At 34.2% G+C, this 21,707-nt stretch overlaps 9 protein-coding genes across 9 annotated transcripts; 3 read left to right on the top strand and 6 right to left on the bottom strand.

Moving 5' to 3' along the window:
- Positions 1–4,070: 4,070 nt before the first annotated feature.
- On the bottom strand, positions 4,071–5,059 carry LOC124420581 (serine protease 1-like). The gene has a single exon (XM_046954030.1). The coding sequence runs from the start codon at positions 5,015–5,017 to the stop codon at positions 4,202–4,204; it is 816 nt and encodes a 271-aa protein (XP_046809986.1). The 5' UTR covers positions 5,018–5,059; the 3' UTR covers positions 4,071–4,201.
- Positions 5,060–7,354: 2,295 nt separating this feature from the next.
- On the bottom strand, positions 7,355–8,179 carry LOC111676482 (serine protease 1-like). The gene has a single exon (XM_023437444.2). The coding sequence runs from the start codon at positions 8,177–8,179 to the stop codon at positions 7,355–7,357; it is 825 nt and encodes a 274-aa protein (XP_023293212.2).
- On the top strand, positions 8,178–9,360 carry LOC111676493 (serine protease 3). The gene is made up of 2 exons (XM_046956192.1): positions 8,178–8,188; positions 8,891–9,360. Exons 1-2 carry the CDS (start codon positions 8,178–8,180, stop codon positions 9,291–9,293), a joined length of 414 nt encoding a protein of 137 aa, XP_046812148.1. The 3' UTR covers positions 9,294–9,360.
- A 739-nt stretch (positions 9,361–10,099) lies between these two features.
- LOC111676488 (serine protease 1-like) lies at positions 10,100–10,982 on the bottom strand. The gene has a single exon (XM_023437449.2). It carries the CDS (start codon positions 10,966–10,968, stop codon positions 10,153–10,155), a length of 816 nt encoding a protein of 271 aa, XP_023293217.1. The 5' UTR covers positions 10,969–10,982; the 3' UTR covers positions 10,100–10,152.
- A 730-nt stretch (positions 10,983–11,712) lies between these two features.
- Positions 11,713–11,967, bottom strand: LOC124421285 (serine protease 1-like; the record flags this gene model as incomplete). The annotated part of the gene is made up of 1 exon (XM_046956191.1): positions 11,713–11,967. A coding segment is annotated over one exon (255 nt), but the record flags the coding sequence as incomplete, so codon positions are not given.
- A 418-nt stretch (positions 11,968–12,385) lies between these two features.
- LOC111676485 (serine protease 1-like) lies at positions 12,386–13,268 on the bottom strand. The gene has a single exon (XM_023437447.2). It carries the CDS (start codon positions 13,255–13,257, stop codon positions 12,448–12,450), a length of 810 nt encoding a protein of 269 aa, XP_023293215.2. The 5' UTR covers positions 13,258–13,268; the 3' UTR covers positions 12,386–12,447.
- A 1,836-nt stretch (positions 13,269–15,104) lies between these two features.
- Positions 15,105–15,963, top strand: LOC111676492 (serine protease 1-like). The gene has a single exon (XM_023437455.2). The coding sequence runs from the start codon at positions 15,119–15,121 to the stop codon at positions 15,905–15,907; it is 789 nt and encodes a 262-aa protein (XP_023293223.2). The 5' UTR covers positions 15,105–15,118; the 3' UTR covers positions 15,908–15,963.
- A 7-nt stretch (positions 15,964–15,970) lies between these two features.
- Positions 15,971–16,953, bottom strand: LOC111676491 (collagenase-like). The gene has a single exon (XM_023437454.2). It carries the CDS (start codon positions 16,938–16,940, stop codon positions 16,107–16,109), a length of 834 nt encoding a protein of 277 aa, XP_023293222.2. The 5' UTR covers positions 16,941–16,953; the 3' UTR covers positions 15,971–16,106.
- A 1,002-nt stretch (positions 16,954–17,955) lies between these two features.
- On the top strand, positions 17,956–18,894 carry LOC111676477 (serine protease 1-like). The gene has a single exon (XM_023437435.2). It carries the CDS (start codon positions 17,981–17,983, stop codon positions 18,803–18,805), a length of 825 nt encoding a protein of 274 aa, XP_023293203.2. The 5' UTR covers positions 17,956–17,980; the 3' UTR covers positions 18,806–18,894.
- The last annotated feature ends 2,813 nt before the right edge of the window (positions 18,895–21,707 follow it).

The raw sequence follows: 21,707 nt of genomic DNA, 5'->3' as shown, positions 1-21,707 counted from the left end.
GTCTAGTCTATAGTCTAGTCTATAGTCTAGTCTATAGTCTAGTCTATAATCTAGTCTATAGTCTAGTCTATAATCTAGTCTATAATCTAGTCTATAGTCTGGTCTATAGTCTAGTCTATAGTCTAGTCTATAGTCTGGTCTATAGTCTGGTCTATAGTCTGGTCTATAGTCTAGTCTATAGTCTAGTGTATTGTCTAGTCTATAGTCTAGTCTATAGTCTTGTCTATAGGCTTGTCTATAGTGTAGTCTATAGTCTAGTCTATAGTCTGGTCTATAGTCTGGTCTATAGTCTAGTCTATAGTCTAGTGTATTGTCTAGTCTATAGTCTAGTCTATAGTCTTGTCTATAGTCTTGTCTATAGTGTAGTCTATAGTCTAGTCTATAGTCTAGTCTATAGTCAGTCTATAGTAAAGTCTATAGTCTGGTCTATAGTCTATTTTATAGTCTAGTTTATAGTCTAGTCTATAGTCTTTCTTTTAAACTTCTCCTACCACCCTCGTTTTTAATATTACATGGAATCTATTGTAACTAAAAGTATTGTTGCACTTAAACTAATTTTACCGTTGGGTTCAAGAAAAACTTTAACTTTATTTGCATTTTAAATTTGACAATGCACATACATCTTTTCCTACACACTTACGAACACACACACACAAACACACATACTCTCAGTTAATAGCAAATACTATACAAATACTTGTGTAAGTTCATACATGGCATAGCAAGACATTGGGTTAGACAAACGACTGTCGGACTATCCTAACTACCAACTGCATCGAATTTATTATACTCTGCTTCATTTGGCAGTATGTTGTGGTTGTTTTTTTTTTCAAAATGAAAATATTTTTATTTCTTTCAAAGAAAATTATTTTCTCTAACCAAACCAAGAAAAATTTAACATTGAAAATCTTTTAGCAAAAAAAATTTTGTGTTAGAAATAACATAGAAAATAGAGAAATTCTTGCAACTGACCAAAATGTTGCAAGCATTTTGATTAGCAAAAGTTTAAAAATATTTTCCGTATAACTAATACTAGATTTTGCTTTATTACTTCTACTTCATACTATAGCACTCCTGCGCTGTGTTGAATGGCTGTTGCTTATTTTGAAGTGTAGACTTTAACTATAAAAATTTTACCATAAAAAATTAAACTTTTGTTTATGGTGTATTTTTTTGTTAAAGACAATTTTAAACTTTTTATAATGTTGTTTTATCCTCTAGGTTCCACTATGGACCATCATCTTTGCTGACTCTCAACACCCACTAAACATGAACAATCTACAAACTTTTTCATTACTGTTTATTGTTGTAGTAGTTGTTAGAGAATTTATTGTTTTTGTTGATATTCCATGGCTGATGTTTATAGTGGCCATCACGGTTAGACAGTATTTTCCTAACTAGTACTCCAACGTCTTGATTTTCTTTAAGCAGGATTATTAGACTATAAGAAAAAGTGATATCTGTGACTCTTTGAAAACCTACCGGGATATTCTGTAAAAAAAATTGTATCTGCCTGTTTGAAAGCATCCCCTCTTATGGTTCTCTAATTTAGCTTTAATTAAAAAGCAACAACAATAAATTAATATCTCTTGAAAAAATTAACTGAATAATGCAACACTTCTATATAACATTTAATTATCGTTCCTTTTATATTATTTCTGTCAGAGTGTTTAAATGAATTATTCAAGACAACATACTATTACATTTAAAATGAGATCTTTCTTTATGTAGTTAAAATGTTGTTAATTACATACTTTAAAGGCAATAATGTTTTTCACACATTAATCTAGTGACCTATTTTACTAGACAACATGTAGAGAAGATGTAAGGTAAAATAATTATATGAAAATATATTTTACTATAGTCTGGACTAGAGTGGTACGAATTAAAGTCTAGTGTGTAGTCCAGACTAAAGTCTTGAATAGTTTCAACTACGATCCAAACGGTAGTCTATAGACTGGACTAGAGTCTCAAATCTTGACAATAGCCTATAGTGCAGGACTAGGGTCAATAGTCAGAAATATATCTATAGTCTAGTCTAAAGTCTAGTCTATAGTTTAGTACATAGTCTAGCCTTTAGTCTAGTCTTTAGTCTACTCTAGTCTTAAGTCAAGTCTTAAGTCTAGTCTTAAGTCTGGTCTTAAGTCTTGTCTTAAGTCTAGTCTTAATTCTAGTCTTAAGTCTAGTCTAAAGTCTAGTCTTAAGTCTAGTCTTAATTCTAGTCTTAAGTCTAGTCTAAAGTCTAGTTTTAAGTCTAGTCTTAAGTCTAGTCTTAAGTCTAGTCTTAAGTCTAGTCTTAAGTCTAGACTACAGTGTAGCCTATAGTCTAGTCTATTGCCCAGTCTACAGTCTAGTTTATAGTCTAGTCTATAGTCTAGTCTCTAGTATAGTCTATAGTATAGTCTACAGTCTAGTCTGTAGTCTAGCCTGTAGTCTAGTCTATAGTCTAGTCTATAGTCTAGTCTATACAGACTATAATCAAGCATATAATCTGTACTATGAACCAATATGTAGTGCTATACTCTGGTCTATAACTTGTCTACATTTAAGACTATAGTATAACCTATACCCTAACTACAGTATAAACTATTTCAGTTAAATTAACCCCCTACCATAATTTATCGCCTTTAAAAAATTCCCCTTGAACTTTGACAAAACATATTTGTAAAGTTCAAAAATAAAATTTACTACCTTTTACGTGTATGTGTGAAATTTCCTTCTGGCGCTTTATTAACCCCGAGTAATTTATCTTATGCTGTGCTACCGTTTAGACATCATATATGAATGTATGTACGTTCAAAATTACTGCAAACAATTACCAACTCAGCAGTTAAAACTTATGAGCAATGGTATATTTTTTCAAACTCTCTGTTTAGTTTTTAATTTGAAACAGTGTTTGAGAAAGAACAGCAACTATTTGTAATAAAACTGCAGTATCAGTAGAGGTAGCAATAGCACAAGGTGAGACGTTATAGCAAAACAATTCAACAACCATCAGGTAATTCATCTAACAAACTCCCTTGACATTAACACAACAGCATAATGCTGTGCCAAGCCAAGCCGCTAACAAACAACAATTTCTTTAGGAATTTGTTTATGAAACGCTTTTGCAACGCAACAACACTTGTGTAACAGAGAGCAGGCAAGGAAAAAGTGGAGCTATGTATAGCAGTACTATCACCACCAACCACTAGATTTATCAAGTTGTTGATATTACTTGTTTTGCATTGTTTTTCTCATTTAATTTTTTCGCACTTTTATAGTGTAATAAACATCAAGAACAGTATGTCAGTCAGTCACTCATTTGTTACGTCTGCCACTTACAATATATTAGAGTGGGTGAGAGAGAGAGAGCGAGAGAAAAATTAACTTTTTCTTATACTTGACTGAATTTTTCACAGCTGGAGAAACAATGACCTTTATATGTAAAAAAGTTTTTTTTTGTATAAAAAAAAATATCTGAAAAAAACGAAATTAACAAAATCTTGAATAATTTTTATTAAATGCGAATGAATTTTTACTTTATACAAACAATTTTAAAAGAAAAACTTTATTAATAGGAGAATAAGATCAATAATGTTTAAAGAAATTTTATAATTGATGTGCTGGATACTGTGTCGCTTAAAGGGTCGATCCAACATCGTCTGTTAAATGATCTTTTTTCAGAGAAAAGACAATTCACAATTTCATTACAGGGTGGAGCTAATAGCGATCATTGTATGAAACAGATACGATCTTTTCATTCTCCGATCCTGGATAATTTTGGTAAAAACTTTAGTTTACTCATCTTAATTTTTCTATTGATCGTTAAGCTAACTTCCTACTAAAGGAATTTTGTAATAAAGATACTGAGTACTGTAACGTTCGCTTGGAGGATCGATCCAATGAGAAACATAATTCACGATCGCAAGAGAAAATTAATGTGTTGAATATTTATCAAATTGACGAAGTACCAGAGGTGAGATCGATTATCTCTTTGACCGATCGCGTAATGATAGATAGCTGAATCCTTTAACTTACACATTTCATTATATTTAGAGTCTCACTTTTTATTCATGTTTGTATCTACATTTTACGATATAAAACTTTACTTTTCAAACTCATATCCCTAGTTCAGTTTCCTTAGTGTACAATAAAAGAACTAGGTTTCGATTCAAAAGTTTAATATGATTTTATTAAAAAAAAAAAAACAATTAGTTACTTAAATACCAGTGTGGGATTTGATCCATTCCAAGTAGCTGGTGACACGAGTGAAAGCAGCTGGGTAACCCTTGGCGCAGCCGGCAGAAGAACCGAATGAAGTCAAACCAACTTGAACCTTGGAGGATTCCAAAACCAATGGGCCGCCGGAATCACCTTGGCAGGTGGAAACGCCTCCAGGAGTAGAAACGCAAATGTTGGAGGAAGTGATAATAGCACCATAAGTCTTAGCACAGGCAGCATTAGAGATGACATCCATACGGGCCCATTGCAAGTTAGTAGCAACACCACTGGCATCGGAGGTACGACCCCAACCGGAAGCAATAACCTTATCACCGGTGTAGGTAGAGTAAGAGCTGGCAATGGCGGGCAATTTAACAGCCTTAATCTTGGCAGTATAAGCAGTGGAGGGGATCTTGATCAAGGAAATATCGTTCTTCAAAGTTTTGCTGTTCCAACCAGAGTGGATGATGATATCGCTCTTGCTAACGGTGTGTTTAACTTCAGCTGAGGTGCGTACAGTGGCACCCAAGTAAACAGTAACAGATTGAACACCATCGGTACAGTGGGCAGCGGTCAAAACCCATCTGTTGCCAATCAAAGAACCACCACACCAGGAGGAAGCGGTGGCACTAAGTTTCAAAGACAAACCAACTTGGTAGGGGAATTGTCCGACAGCAGCATTCTGGCCGTTGGTAATGCGTCCTTCAGTTTCTACCACAGGAACAAGGACATTACGTTGAGTGATTTCAGCGCCACGTAAATCGAAGGCATTGACCGAGGCCAAAGCTAAAGCGAAAAGTACTAAGAATTTCATGTTGCTCTTGTTGGAAAAACAAAACAACTACTGATTCCATTATTTCAATCACGGGCCATATATAGTGAAAATTTTTACAGATCTAGCGAATAGATAGAACAAGTTATCAATTCACTTGCTTGATTATATTCTTACTTAAGCATTACTGAAGTGAAAGTGTCTATGGTTAAAGCTATGCGATGGAATACTTTTTAAAGTGGCCAAAACTTATCTTATCTTACTCCCACAAAAGTGTAAATAAAGTCCGTGCTAAGAGCAAACACTTCAAATTATTAAATAGTCATTAGGTGTCACACTTTTTCCAAGTATTGATCAGTTTTAATTTATTTTATTTTTTTCGCTAGTATGCTAAGTTTAGTATAATGATACTGACAATATTTAATGGGTTTTTTTTATACCCTTCACCTTCGTGAGAAGGGTATATATAAGTTTGTCATTCCGTTTGTAATTTCTATAATATAATTTTCCGACCATATAAAGTATATATATTCTGGATCCTTATAGGTAGCGGAGATGATTAAGCCATGTCCGTCTGTCTGTCTGTCTGTCTGTCTGTATGTTTGTTGAAATCAGTTTTTAGAAGACCCCAGATATCTGCGAGATCCGAATCTTCCATAATTCTATCAGACATACGACCGGCAAGAACGCTATTTAAAATCAGCAAAATCGGTCCATAAATAACGGAGATATGAGAAAAAACCGAGACAACCTCTGAAAATTTCATATAAAATTTAGATTTTTATTCATGCTCAGACAGAAACTGCAAAAAACAAAAACAAAATACATAACAATACGGTAAATATTGTTATTGTAATTTGTTTATAAAAGCAAAGCAGAGCAAGAGCAGCAGAGCAAGAGTAGCAGAGCGAGAGCAGCACTAATGTTTTGTTATGGGCTAGAAATATGAAATTAAGTATGTAGAGCCTGGATTAAGTGAGAACCTATAAAAGGGGACTTTCTGGTACTTTTTCGTTCTTCAAAAGGTATTTTTTGAAATTTCTATAATATTGAACCTAGAAACATGAAATTAAGTATGCATGGCCGGATTAAGTGAGGACCCAAACAAGGGGAGTTTTTGGTACTTTTTCGTTTTTCAAAAGGTACTTTTTGCAATTTCTACAATATTGAACCTAGAAACATGTAATTAAGTATGTATGGCCCGGATTAAGTGAGGACCCATAAAAGGGGACTTTTTCGTTGTTCAAAAGGTACTTTTTGCAATTTCTACAATATTGAACCTAGAAACATGTAATTAAGTATGTATGGCCCGGATAAAGTGAGGACCCATACAAGGGGACTTTTTGGCACTTTTTCGTTTTTCAAAAGGTACTTTTTGCAATTTCTACAATATTGAACCTAGAAACATGTAATTAAGTATGTATGACCCGGATTAAGTGAGGACCCATAAAAGGGGACTTTTTGGTATTTTTTCGTTTTTCAAAAGGTACTTTTTGCAATTTCTACAATATTGAATCTAGAAACATGTAATTATGTATGTATGGCCCGGATTAAGTAAGGACCCATAAAACGGGACTTATTGGTACTTTTTCGTTTTTCAAAAGGTACTTTTTGCAATTTCTACGATATTAAACCTAGAAACATGTAATTAAGTATGTATGGCCAGGATTAAGTGAGGACCCATGAAAGGGTACTTTTTGGTACTTTTTCATTCTTCAAAAGGTACTTTTTGAAATTTCTATAATATTGAACCTAGAAACATGTTATTAAGTTCGTATATCCCGGATTAAGTAAGAACCAGTAAAAGGGGACTTCTTGGTACTTTTTCGTTCTTCAAAAGGTACTTTTTACAATTTCTACAATATTGAACCTAGGAACATGTAATTAAGTTTGTATGGCCCGGATTAACTGAGGACCCATAGATGGGGACTTTTTGGTACTTTTTCGTTCTTCAAAAGGTACAAAAGGCTTTAAACACATCATGGTGAAGGGTATATAAGATTCGGCACAGCCGAATATAGAACTGTTACTTGTTTCTTCCTTAGATAAAGACAAGTACAGTGACTTTCAATTATTTGTTTTTTTATTAATTATTTAATATTTTACAAAAGAAATAAATAATTAATACTACTATCTTATCGAGATATTGGACGTCATAGTTCTCTAATATTCTAAAAAAAAAACATTATGTCTCTTATACTATAAGTAGTATAAGAGAATTGGGACAATTCTGAAATTAAATTGCTTAAAGTTAATTTGAATTATCAAAAACATAGACATACCACTTGAGGAAGGGGTCTTAAAGCACAATCCTATTAAAAAGTCATGGAGCTTTATTTTGTCTTTATCTATACTGATATTATTTCAAAATGAGATAATTTAATAAGAAATGCCAGTGTTGACTCTGATCCATTCCAAGTAGCTGGTGACACGGGTAAAGGCAGCTGGGAAACCTTTTTCACAACCATCCATAGCACCAAAAGAAGTCAAACCTACTTGAATATTGCTGGACTCCAAAACCAATGGGCCACCGGAATCACCTTTGCAGGTGGAGACATAATCGAGAGTAGAGATGCAAATGTTAGAGGAAGTAACAGTACGACCATAAGTTTTGGCACACACGGCATTGCTAATCACTTCCATGCGAGCCCATTGCAAATGGTTAGCCACACCAGTGGCAGAGTCACCCATACGACCCCAACCGGAGGCAATAACCTTCTCACCGGTATATGTAGAATAAGAGCTGGCAAGAGCAGGCAATTGTACAGGTTGAATCAAAGCGGTATAAGTGGTTTGGGGGATTCTAATCAAGGATATGTCATTCTTTAAAGTTTTGCCATTATAGCCACTGTGCACAATAATGTCATTGGGATTAACTGTATATCTAATCTCAGCCTTGGTACGTACGGTGGAGCCCAAGTAGACAGTAATACCTTGTACTCCCACAGTACAATGAGCGGCAGTCAACACCCAACGGCTGCCGATTAAAGAACCACCACACCAGGCCGAGGAAGTAGCGCTAAGTTTCAATGACAAACCAGCTTGATAGGGAAATTGACCTACAGCAGCATCCTGACCATTGGCAATACGTCCCTCAGACTCAATAACAGGCACCACTACATTACGTGAATAGATTTCATTGTTGCGCAAATCGAAGGCGGAGGCCGTGGCTAAAGCCAAAGCAAAAACTATTAAGAATTTCATGTTGCTCTTGTAAGTGATTGAAACAACTGATACTTTTAGCCTCTCGAAATATCAGCTTTATATAGAAAATTTTAAATTTTCTTAAAACAAACTATAGATATTGCTGTAAAATTGCTGGAGATTTTTTTTGTATTAGTTCACTTGCTCTATCCTAAGATCAGATAATAAACCATAAACTTAAGTGTGATAATCCCAGTTAAACATACACTATTTGATAAGTGTGTTATTAGCTATTGATTTAATCAAAATTTAATATAAACACCATTTCCCAGAGAAATAACAAAAAATGTTCTAGGATTTGGGGAAAATTGTTTGCCATTGTGGAGGCATAGTTTAAAGAATATACAACTTAGTCACTTAGTTAGTTTAGTTAGTTAGTAAGTTAATTAGTTAGTTAGTTAGTTAGTAAGTTAATTAGTTAGTTAGTTATTTAGTTATTTAGTCAGTTAGTTAGTTAGTTAGTTAGTTCTTTACTTAGTTACTTATTTTGTAACTTAGTTAGTTACAAAGATTTTCGAAAAAAAATATTTTATTTCAAATTCCAATTTTTTTTTATGTTTTCTTTGGAAATGGTGTATATTTAAAATAATTGTTATAATTATCTATTAATTATAAATACCAACGTGCGTATTGATTAACTGGGATTTTTTACACTTCACTTAAAGCCCTATTATCTGATTTCCAAGGAATACAGAATTTTATAAAAACAAGAAAATTAAACCAACACCATTTCCAAACCGCTCTTGCCAGCTCTTATCCTTCCTTTGCCGGTGATGAGGTTATTGCTTCTGGTTGGGGTCGTATTTCGGACTCTGCTTCCGGTGTTACCAACTATTTGCAATGGGCTCGCTTGGAAGTTATTAGCAATGCTGTCTGTGCCAGAACTTATGGTTCCACCATTACCTCCTCCAATCTTTGTGTCAAGACTCCCTGTGGTATTTCCACCTGCAAGGGTGATTCCGGCGGTCCATTGGTGTTGGCATCCTCTGGAGTTCAAGTTGGTTTGACTTCCTTCGGTTCCATTTTGGGCTGTGAAAAGGGTTTCCCTGCTGCCTTCACCCGCGTCACCAGCTATTTGGAATGGATCAATGAACACACTGGAATTTCTTATTAAGTTGTTAAATTACAGAAATTTAAAATTCAAATTTGTTTAAATAAATAAAACAGTTTGAAAAAATTTATATTGATTTGTTTTATAATATCTAATTTTCAAGAAAATGTGCTATATAAGATTGCAATACTATATAGCAACTATATAACATATAGCAACTAAACATATTACAAATGATATTATCTAGTCTAAAAGGTCAAGACTATAATCTATTCTACGATCTAACTTATAATGTTTACTTTCTAAAATTTTTTAATTGATATGCTGGATACTGTGTCGCTTAAAGGGTCGATCAACATCGTCTAGTTAAATGAGCTTTATTTTTCAGAGAAAAGACAATTCACAATTTTATTATAGGGTGGAGCTAATAGCGATCATTGTATGAAACAGATACGATCTTTTCAAATTCCGATCGTGCATAATTTTGTTAAATACTTTAGTTTACTCATCTTAATTTTTCAATTGATCGTTAAGCTTGACTTCCTACTAAAGGAATTTTGTAATAAAGATACTGAGTATTGTAACGTTCGCTTGAATGATCGATCCAATGAGAAACATAATTCACGATCGCAAGAGAAAATTAATGTGTTGAATATTTATCAAATTGACGAAGTACCAGAGGTGAGATCGATTATCTCTTTGACCGATCGCGTAATGATAGATTGCTGAATCCTTTAACTTACACATTTCATTATATTTAGAGTCTCAATTTTTATTTATGTTTGTATCTACATTTTACGATATAAAACTTTACTTTTCAAACTCATATCCATAGTTCAGTTTCCTTAGTGTACAATAAAAGAACTAGGTTTCGATTCAAAAGTTTAATATGATTTTATTTAAAAAAAAAACAATTAGTTACTTAAATACCAGTGTGGGATTTGATCCATTCCAAGTAGCTGGTGACACGAGTGAAAGCAGCTGGGTAACCCTTGGCGCAACCGGCAGAAGAACCGAATGAAGTCAAACCAACTTGAACCTTGGAGGATTCCAAAACCAATGGGCCGCCGGAATCACCTTGGCAGGTGGAAACGCCTCCAGGAGTAGAAACGCAAATGTTGGAGGAAGTGATAATAGCACCATAAGTCTTAGCACAGGCAGCATTAGAGATGACATCCATACGGGCCCATTGCAAGTTAGTAGCAACACCACTGGCATCGGAGGTACGACCCCAACCGGAAGCAATAACCTTATCACCGGTGTAGGTAGAGTAAGAGCTGGCAATGGCGGGCAATTTAACAGCCTTAATCTTGGCAGTATAAGCAGTGGAGGGGATCTTGATCAAGGAAATATCGTTCTTCAAAGTTTTGCTGTTCCAACCAGAGTGGATGATGATATCGCTCTTGCTAACGGTGTGTTTAACTTCAGCTGAGGTGCGTACAGTGGCACCCAAGTAAACAGTAACAGATTGAACACCATCGGTACAGTGGGCAGCGGTCAAAACCCATCTGTTGCCAATCAAAGAACCACCACACCAGGAGGAAGCGGTGGCACTAAGTTTCAAAGACAAACCAACTTGGTAGGGGAATTGTCCGACAGCAGCATTCTGGCCGTTGGTAATGCGTCCTTCAGTTTCTACCACAGGAACAAGGACATTACGTTGAGTGATTTCAGCGCCACGTAAATCGAAGGCATTGACCGAGGCCAAAGCTAAAGCAAAAAGTACTAAGAATTTCATGTTGCTCTTGTTGGAAAAACAAAACAACTACTGATTCCATTATTTCAATCACGGGCCATATATAGTGAAAATTTTTACAGATCTAGCGAATAGATAGAACAAGTTATCAATTCACTTGCTTGATTATATTCTTACTTAAGCATTACTGAAGTGAAAGTGTCTATGGTTAAAGCTATGCGATGGAATACTTTTTAAAGTGGCCAAAACTTATCTTATCTTACTCCCACAAACGTGTAAATAAAGTCCGTGTTAAGAGCAAACACTTCATATTATTAAAAAGTCATTAGGTGTCACACTTTTTCCAAGTATTGATCAGTTTTAATTTATTTTATTTTTTTCGCTAGTATGCTAAGTTTAGTATAATGATACTGACAAGATTTTATGGGTTTTTTTCTTATTCCTTAGATAAAGACAAGTACAGTGACTTTCAATTATTTGTTTTTTTATTAATTATTTAATATTTTACAAAAGAAATACATAATTAATACTACTATCTTATCGAGATATTGGACGTCATAGTTCTCTAATATTCTAAAAAAAAAAAAAAACATTATGTCTCTTATACTATAAGTAGTATAAGAGAATTGGGACAATTCTGAAATTAAATTGCTTAAAGTTAATTTGAATTATCAAAAACATAGACATACCACTTGAGGAAGGGGTCTTAAAGCACAATCCTATTAAAAAGTCATGGAGCTTTATTTTTTCTTTATCTATACTGATATTATTTCAAAATGAGATAATTTAATAAGAAATGCCAGTGTTGACTCTGATCCATTCCAAGTAGCTGGTGACACGGGTAAAGGCAGCTGGGAAACCTTTTTCACAACCATCCATAGCCCCAAAGGAAGTCAAACCTACTTGAATATTGCTGGACTCCAAAACCAATGGGCCACCGGAATCACCTTTGCAAGTGGAGACATAATCGAGAGTAGAGATGCAAATGTTAGAGGAAGTAACAGTACGACCATAAGTTTTGGCACACACGGCATTGCTATTCTATAGTCTAGTCTATAGTCTATTCGATAGTCTAGTCTATAGCCAAGTCTATAGTTTAGTCTATAGTTCAGTTTGTACTCTATTATATAGTATAGTCTATAGTTTAGTCTATAGTGTAGACTAAAGTGTAGTCTATAGTCTAGTCTATAGTCTAGTTTAGTCTATAGTCTAGTTTAGTCTATAGTCTAGCTTAGACCATAGTATATATTCTAGTTTATAGTCTATAGTGTAGTTTAGTCTATAGTCTAGCGTAGACTATAGTCTATATTCTATTTTATAGTCTAGTCTATAGTCTACTCTATAGCTTAGTCTATAGTTTAGTCTATATTCTAGTCTATAGTCTAGTCAATAGTCTAGATGTATTCAAGTCTTTAGCCTACTCTATGCTTCTAATTTGAAAGGATTAATACATTTATAATTCAGGTACAGGATAAATTCATATGAATTTTATTTAATATTTTCTAAAAATACTACATTAAATTAGTAAGAAACTCCAGTATGTTCACGAATCCATTCCAAATAGCTGGTAAGGCGAGTGAAGGCAGCTGGGTAACCCTTTTCGCAGCCCAAAGCAGAACCGAAAGAAGTTAAAGGAATTTGAACACCGGTAGATTCCAAAACCAATGGGCCGCCAGAATCACCACGACAGGTGGAAGTACCGCCGGGAGTCTTAACACATAAGTTGGATGAGGTTATAATGCCACCGTAAGTTCTGGCACAAACAGCATTGGTGATGACTTCTAAACGGGCCCATTGCAAATCGTCGGTAACTTGGGTAGCAGCATCAGAAATAAGACCCCAACCAGAAGCAATAACCATTTCACCGGCATAGGTAGGGTAGGAGCTGGCAATAGCGGGCAATTCAATGGGTTGAATCAAAGCGGTGTAGGCAGTTTCGGGAATTTTAACCAGGGAAATATCATTGATCAACAATTGGAAATTCCATTCAGGATGGATAATGATATCTTCGGGATAAACAGTGTATTTAACTTCAGCTTCGGTACGGAAGGTGGCACCCAAATAGACAGTAGCTGATACAATTTTGTCAGTGCAGTGAGCAGCAGTCAATATCCATTCATTGCTGATCACAGAGCCACCACACCAGGTGTAGCGAGTGTCATCAATTTTCAAGGAAAGACCCACTTGATAGGGGAATTGTCCTACGGTGGCATCTTGACCATTGGTAATGCGACCCTCAGTTTGGAAAGCAGGTGCAATAACACTGCGTGAACGGATTTCACTAGCAGAAACTGAGGCTAAAGCCAAAGCGAAAACTATTAAGAATTTCATGTTGATCTAGTAAATTTTACAGTGAACTGTCTCTTATTAAGTTGGTGTTTAATTTTTCCTTAAGTTTGATTAATATTTTGTTACTTAAGTTAAGTTTAATAAAAATATTTTTATTATGAATTTATATTGTACCTGAATTTTGTGTGTTTATTATTTGCCTGAAACTTCATTAAAGTTTTTGAAAATCCTGAGCTTTTGCAGCGTTAAAGTCAATTCTGTGGGGGTCATTATAGTAGGGTTAATTATTGACCGATCCTCATTAAATTCGGTAAAAAGATTTTTTCTCGTAACGCCAGTAATGGGCGTTGAAGCCATTTTTTGGAGGGGACCATATATAAGGGGTTGGGTCAATTATAGTCCGATTCTCATAACATTTGATAGAGAGAATTTGGCTCATATAAGATTTATTTATTTATTTATTTATTTCGAGTTTTAACGCTGTAATAGCAAAAACAATTATGACTTTTTCGGAGGACATTTGTATACGAACGTGAATCGATATTGCCCATTTTCAATACTTAACAAACCCTACCTATAGGGAATATTTGACCTCTTTCCGTTCGGACTCTATCGTGCTTTAAACAGACAGACATGGTTAGATCGTCTTCGAATTTAATAAGGATTCGCAATATTTATACTTTTGTGGGTCTATGATCAATATTTCGATGTGATGGAATTTTTATATATCAATGTTAAGAACTGTTTTCGCTGATCATAGTTCATTAGATATTTCCAGTCAGTATTTCTAAGGGATGTAATATCTGAAATACATCGCTCTGCAGATGTTTGGATTTAATTATGATGAAATCCTGGCAATGTGACAAAAAGTATTTCAACAAAGCGTATACGCTACAATCGTGTGAATCTATTCCTACAATTTTATGTAGTTGTGCCTGTGAATCCTAACCTCAGACTTATTCATTCTGAAAAGGCGCTTTCTCTTTCTCTTTGGGTTTGAATCATAGGATTTTAGTAGACATACTTATCGTTGCGTTATTGCACCTGACTGAATAGGATTAGTAAGGAAAAGTATTCCAGTGATCGCGTATCCAGTCGTATAATAGTTGTGCCTTTAACTAGCCTCTGACTTCATCATTCCGAAATGGCTCTCATCTTGCTCTCGCTGGGGTTAAACCAAAAGATTTGAATAGTCATTTAAATAGCATTTGAATAGCCATGTTGCTTTCTCAAGCTTTCTGTACTTTATAGAAAGTTTACAATGAACTCTTGTTATAATTATAATAACATGGATATATTCATGGTAATATAAGGAGATAAATGTTTCAAATAGTTCACCATAGAACATTTGAAACTTTATACTAGATCGAGGTAGCGAAGTTTACCAGTTTTAACTCTTATTATATAACAATTATTACTATTATAACCTTGAATATACGAGAAATTGTACTCAAAAAGTAATTAACTAAAAATAAAACAATTTTAATTTATAACATACGATTTGTTATTGGTTTTCCTTGAAGCCCTTAAAATTTTGTTAATCAACATTTTTGGTAATCTACGTATATATATATTTAAAACCATAACGATTAAATCTTAAAATTTATACATAAGTGGGTTTTTTTAAAACATTTGTTTTTAACTTTTAATATTATAACCGATAACATATGAAAAGCTTATCAGTACAAGAACTACCTCAACATCTTTGTTAACCAAAAAAACTATAATTATTATTTAGGTATTGGTTTATTGATAAATTATTAAAAAACATAAGCTTATCAGTTACAATAATTCAAAATCTAGAGTGTTTTGAATACACAATTAACAAAATTTTAAATTCGCCAATAAAGTAATGAAAGCTTAACGTAATGTATCAGTCTTCAATTAAATTTACAAGATCAACATGAAATTCTTAATAGTTTTAGCTTTGGCTTTAGCCTCGGCTTCTGCTTCTGAAATCTTTTCACGCAGTATTGTTGCTCCTGCTTTCGGCACTGAGGGTCGCATTACTAATGGTCAAGATGCTGATATGGGTCAGTTCCCCTATCAAGTTGGTCTTTCTCTGAAACTTAACGCCACCCGCTATTCCTGGTGTGGTGGTTCTTTAATCGGCAACGAATGGGTTTTGACTGCAGCTCACTGTACCGATGGTGTAGAGTCTGTTACTATATACTTGGGTGCCACCTACCGTACCAGAGCTGAAGTTAAATACGTCGTTGATGCCGGTGATATTATCATCCACCCTGACTGGAATAACAAAACTTTGAAGAATGATATTTCTTTGGTCAAGATCCCCGAAACCGCTTATACTGATTTGATTCAACCCGTTGAATTGCCCGCTCTTGCCAACTCTTATCCTTCCTTTGCCGGTGATGAGGTTATTGCTTCTAGTTGGGGTCGTATTTCGGACTCTGTTGCTGGTGTTACTAACTATTTGCAATGGGCTCGCTTGAATATTATTAGCAATGCTGCCTGTGCTAGAACTTATGGTTCCATCATTACCTCCTCCAACCTTTGTGATTCCAACCTGGGTGATTCCGGCGGTCCATTGGTTTTAGATTCTACTGGCGTACAAGTTGGTTTAACTTCTTTCGGTTCTATTTTGGGCTGTGAAAAGGGTTTCCCAGCTGCCTTCACTCGTGTCACCAGCTACTTGGAATGGATCAATGAACACACTGGAATTTCTTATTGAAAACTTGATAAAATGCTTTAGTTTAATGGATTTCAAATAAAACAAATTTTTAACGATTTTTTAATCTTTTAATTAAACATGAGCTTTACAAGGAGCAATATAGCTTTAAATACGAGTCACTTGCAATAGTATTCCGAATATGAATGTCAATTTGCTTCAGATTTTAGGAACAAAAATTAAACACAATTAATCGATTATTTTATAAGAATTTTGCAAAAATACCAGTGTGTTCCCTAATCCATTCCAAGTAACTGGTGACACGGGTAAAAGCAACTGGGTAACCCTTAGAGCAACCAGCAGCAGCACCGAAAGAAGTCAAACCAACTTGAACCTTGGTGGTTTCCAAAACTAATGGACCGCCAGAATCACCTTTGCAGGTGGAAACAACATCAGGAGTGGAGACACAAATGTTAGAGGCAGTAATAGTACGGCCATAAGTTTTGGCACACACTGCATTGGTGATGACTTCCATGACTCCCCATTGTAAATCGGTGGCAACAGAGGTAGCAGAATCACCCATAAGACCCCAACCGGAAGCAATAACCTTATCACCGGCATAAGTGGAATAAGAGCTGGCAAGAGCGGGCAATTGAACGGGTTTAATTAAAGCGGTATAAGCGGTGGAGGGAATCTTGATCAAGGAAATATCGTTTTTCAAAGTTTTTCTTTCCCAACCAGAGTGAATGATGACATCGCTGGGTTTAACGGTGTATTTAACTTGAGCCTGTGTGCGAACGGTAGCACCCAAGTAGACTGTTATAGATTTAACACCATCGGTACAGTGAGCAGCAGTCAATACCCATTGGTGATCGATCAAAGAACCACCACACCAGGAGGAGGAAAAAGCTCCAAGTTTCAATGACAAACCAACTTGATAGGGAAATTGACCGACAGCAGCATTATGACCATTGGAAATGCGACCGTCTTGTTCTACCACAGGCACAACAACGTTGCGTGGTTGAATTACATCACTGCGCAAATCGAAAGCAGAGGCCGTGGCCAAAGCCAAAACAAAAAATAATAGGAATTTCATGTTGTTCTATTGAAGAAAATCAACAACTGATAATTTTCTTCCCCAATCTAATAGGTTTATATAGCAACTTTTGAATTTCGCCCCTGAAGTATGCAATAGAACTATAGAATTTGCAATAATTGATAAGAGAGTGATTTTAATTAAATTTCCTCCAGGTGCTGGTCACACTTTAACTTAAGAACTTATGCTTTTGTTGTTAGCAAGTGACTAGATTATGTTTGCTTGTGAATTAATTAAATTGCTAAAAGTATGGAGAAAATAGATAATATTTAAAATAGTGTGAAAAAAATCCCTGCACAAGTTAGCTGATAACACAATTAAAAACTATAGATTAAATCAGAGTGTTAATTAAAAACTATACACCGTTTGACAAAAACTGTAGTTCGGACGATATAACAGATTAATTGCTGGGCAATAAGTCAGATTGGAATTGAAACTATCGTTTGGGTTTGGCATTGGACTATAAATTAGACAGTAGGTTAGACATTAAATTAGACTATAGATTAGACTGTCTACTAGATTGTAGACTAGACTATCGATTGAGTTAGAAATTATACTAAAGACTAAACTATCGACTATAGTTTAAACTGTAAAGTACACTATATAGTTACTATATATAGTAACTATAGTCTGGATTATAGACCAGTGCTTAGACCACTAAAATATTTGTAAATATCATTTTACTTCTGAATATTTGAATAATATTAAAACTTTCATTGTTATCTGTTAACAAGTATTTGTTGGGGGTTTCTTGATTCTTTCTATTCAGTATTATCAGTTAAGAATATAAACAAATAACTTAGTCAAGAGGTACCCAAACAAATTCTATTATGGTTTGGTAATTGAACTTGATTTTAAAAGGAAAAATTTCGAAAATTATGAAATAAAACAAAATATAATTAAAAAGAAAGTCTTATCAGTTATTAATACAATTTGCCATTAACAAATCCATCTTTAACGTTACGCGGATATATCGACTATAAAAAGGTATTCGAGCAAAGAGAAAAGTATCAGTTGTTTAAATTCTTCAATAGAGCAACATGAAATTCTTAGTAGTTTTCGCTTTAGCTTTGGCCACCGCCTCAGCCTTCGATTTACGCAGCGATGTAATTCTACCCCGCAACGTTGTTGTGCCTGTGGTAGAGCAAGAGGGTCGCATTTCCAATGGTCATAATGCTGCTGTCGGTCAATTCCCCTATCAAGTTGGTTTGTCATTGAAACTTGGTGCTCTTTCCTCCTCCTGGTGTGGTGGTTCTTTGATCGGCCACCAATGGGTATTGACTGCTGCTCACTGTACTGATGGTGTTAAATCTGTTACCGTCTACTTGGGTGCTACCGTTCGCACACAGGCTCAAGTTAAATACACTGTTCAACCCAGCGATGTCATCATTCACTCTGGTTGGAACAGCAAAACTTTAAAGAACGATATCTCCTTGATCAAGATCCCCTCCACCGCCTATACCGCTTTAATTAAGCCCGTCCAATTGCCCACCATTGCCAGCTCTTATTCCACTTATGCTGGTGATAAGGTTATTGCTTCCGGTTGGGGTCTTATGGGTGATTCTGCTACCTCTGTTGCCACCGATTTGCAATGGGGAGTCATGGAAGTCATCACCAATACTGTTTGTGCCAAAACTTATGGACGCACCGTTACAGCCTCTAACATTTGTGTCTCCACTCCTAATGCTGTTTCCACCTGCCAAGGTGATTCTGGCGGTCCATTGGTTTTGGAAACCACCAAGGTTCAAGTAGGTTTGACTTCTTTCGGTGCTGCTGCTGGTTGCTCTAAGGGTTTCCCAGTTGCCTTCACCCGTGTCACCAGCTACTTGGAATGGATTAAGGAACACACTGGTATTGCTCATTAAATTAACAAAATATACAAAAAAATATTTAGTTACAAAATGTATTTCTAATTTAAAAATCCAACAAAATTTTAAGTAAATAAACTATTCTAACGAATTTATTTTAAATAAATAATTACAAATTTTGAATGTTTTTGTTATCAAAGAAAAGTAATTCATTATTTATTCATTTGTTCAATTCGTTTATACTTTCTATTGATTTAATCCAACTATATTCATTGTTGCACATAAATGAAATCATAGGAAGTTGTCTGCAACAATTGTATACAGAAATTATTATAAATCTATAGAATATCCTATTGTATTTGTATTGTAAGATTTGAGACAAAATCCAAGTTTCTAATAAAATATCCATATAATTTGACAATATTTTCAGAGTAATTTTATGTTTATTTTTCGTATTTGGAAAATCAACAACAAAATCAATTGCAAGTGGTTGGATAAAATCTTTCGCCAGCCAACTTCCCACAACACACACACAATCACAACAAAAAACTATGAAACAATTGTTATAACACATATCATATGTGGAAATATCTCGACAGGTACGAGTGGGGTACGAAAAGGATATATTTCGTTTAAATGTTAAATAGTATAGTCTATAGTCTAATCTATAGTCTAGTCTATAGCCTAGTCTAAAGTCTAGTATATAGACTAGTCTATAGTCTAGTCTACAGTCTAGTCTATAGTCTAGTCTATAGTCTAGTCTATAGTCTAGCCTATAGTCTAGTCTATAGTATAGACTTTAGTCTAGTCTGTAGTCTAGTCTATAGTATAGTCTATAGTCTATTCTATAGTATAGTCTATAGTATAGTATATAGTATAGTCTATAGTATAGTCTATAGTCTAGTCTATAGTCTTTTCTATAGTCTTTTCTATAGTCTAGTCTATAGTCTAGTCTATAGTCTAGTCTATAGTCTAGTCTATAGTCTAGTCTATAGTCTAGTCTATAGTCTAGTCTATAGTCTAGTCTATAGTCTAGTCTATAGTCTAGTCTATAGTCTAGTCTATAGTCTAGTCTATAGTCTAGTCTATAGTCTAGTCTATAGTCTAGTCTATAGTCTAGTCTATAGTCTAGTCTATAGTCTAGTCTATAGTCTAGTCTATAGTCTAGTCTATAGTCTAGTCTATAGTCTAGTCTATAGTCTATAGTCTAGTAATGTGCATGAACTCTAATTATGTGCATGAACTGAATTTATCGGAAAAATTCTCATTCCGACCACCTCCTTTTCTTGCTCTTAAGTCTACATATTTGAACATTAAATCTTTTACCCTTTTATGGGTTTACGCCTAAATATGAAAGTGTGTGTAAGTACGTACATATGTACATGTAAATTTCTGTATGTGGGGAATGTATGAAATGATGATTCCAAACATTCAAGCATATGATGACCATAAGAGATGACCATTTATTCATTTGAACGTACGATGATGCTGATAACATCAGACCGACCATAAACCTAATGCACAACTACATTTACAAATAAATACAAATTTCCACACACACAAATTAATACATATGTAGATACACTTATACATATATACATATTTATATTTACAATACAAACAACAGATTGCAAGACTATTACAGTAATAAATTGTAAATCGAAATGTTTTGAATTTGCTGTTGAAATCGATTGTTTAACAATATGTTGTGTATGGTTGGATACTATATTTCGATACGATAGGAAACGATTTCCATACAAGTTAAATTATTATATATTGAGTAAATGGCTTTTCAATAAATGCAAATATATTGAGATGAACACAGACGGATACGTACACATAGAAATACACATGCAAATAGATTTTACATTTAAATAAATCAGTCGACAAATATATTATACAGTCGATGTAAGAAAAATTAAAAATTCTACAAAAAAAATCTAACAAAAAAAATATTTATATTATATTTTTGCATCCTTATGTTTCCTGTTGCTATCAACTGTACACATACATATGTAGATTTTACCGCAGACACATGTCTCCATATAAATGAAATTAAAATTAAATTTACTATTATTGTTATAGTTGTTTGGGTCATTGGGCACGGTGATTATGAAGATGGGGTCATTGATATTGCTAACGATAATGTTGTTTACTTATTTTAAAGAATTAGAAAAAATCACAAAAATAAATTGTGTTAATAAAAAATCATATTGAATTGAATAACCAATCTGTAAAGACTATATTTTGCAAATTTTATAAACCAATAATCTATATCGAAAAGTAACATGAAAAATGAAATGAAAATCTACTGAAAAACACTCGTACAGACATACTTTAATTAACCTTATGTTGTGCACGTTAAATAAATTAAAAATGGAAAAATAAAAAAATATACAATATGAAATGAAATCTCTGTTAAAAAAAAGTACATTTCAGAAAAATAACATGTTCAATTGATATGTTTTTGTAGATTTTGCTGTCTGCCTGTCAGGCTGAACATATAGACGCCCACATGCTAAACTGAAACAATATAAAATAGAGACTAAATGGAAGAAAATATAAAAGGAAATAATGAACTTTAAATTCTCTACTAAAACTAGTTTATAGACTAGGTTATAAAGTAGACTAAAGATTAGACCCTAGAATTGACTAGACTAGACAATAGACTATACTATAGACTCGACTGTAGATTAGAGTATAGACCAGAATTTAAAGTAGACTAAAGATTAGAATATATACTAGAGTCTAGATTAAAATTTAGACTAAGCTACAAACAAGACTATAGACTCGACTATAGAGCAGACTATAGACTAGACTATTGACTAGACTACAGACTAGACTAAAGACTTTACTATAGACTAGACAGTAGACTAGACTATAGTCTAGTCTATAGTCTAGACTGTAGACTAGACTATAGACTAGACTATAGACTAGACTATAGACTAGACTAGACTAG

Source organism: Lucilia cuprina, chromosome 2, assembly GCF_022045245.1.
Source record: "Lucilia cuprina isolate Lc7/37 chromosome 2, ASM2204524v1, whole genome shotgun sequence".
Lineage (NCBI taxonomy): Eukaryota > Metazoa > Arthropoda > Insecta > Diptera > Calliphoridae > Lucilia > Lucilia cuprina.
Note: the sequence above shows the minus strand (reverse complement) of the source record. Positions and strands in the feature narration are given on the sequence as shown.

Excerpts from the sequence above, each read along its gene's own strand:
- LOC124420581 (XM_046954030.1), bottom strand. The coding sequence starts at position 5,017 with ATGAAATTCTTAGTACTTTTCGCTTTAGCTTTGGCCTCGGTCAATGCC.
- LOC111676482 (XM_023437444.2), bottom strand. The coding sequence starts at position 8,179 with ATGAAATTCTTAATAGTTTTTGCTTTGGCTTTAGCCACGGCCTCCGCC.
- LOC111676488 (XM_023437449.2), bottom strand. The coding sequence starts at position 10,968 with ATGAAATTCTTAGTACTTTTTGCTTTAGCTTTGGCCTCGGTCAATGCC.
- LOC111676485 (XM_023437447.2), bottom strand. The coding sequence starts at position 13,257 with ATGAAATTCTTAATAGTTTTCGCTTTGGCTTTAGCCTCAGTTTCTGCT.
- LOC111676492 (XM_023437455.2), top strand. The coding sequence starts at position 15,119 with ATGAAATTCTTAATAGTTTTAGCTTTGGCTTTAGCCTCGGCTTCTGCT.
- LOC111676491 (XM_023437454.2), bottom strand. The coding sequence starts at position 16,940 with ATGAAATTCCTATTATTTTTTGTTTTGGCTTTGGCCACGGCCTCTGCT.
- LOC111676477 (XM_023437435.2), top strand. The coding sequence starts at position 17,981 with ATGAAATTCTTAGTAGTTTTCGCTTTAGCTTTGGCCACCGCCTCAGCC.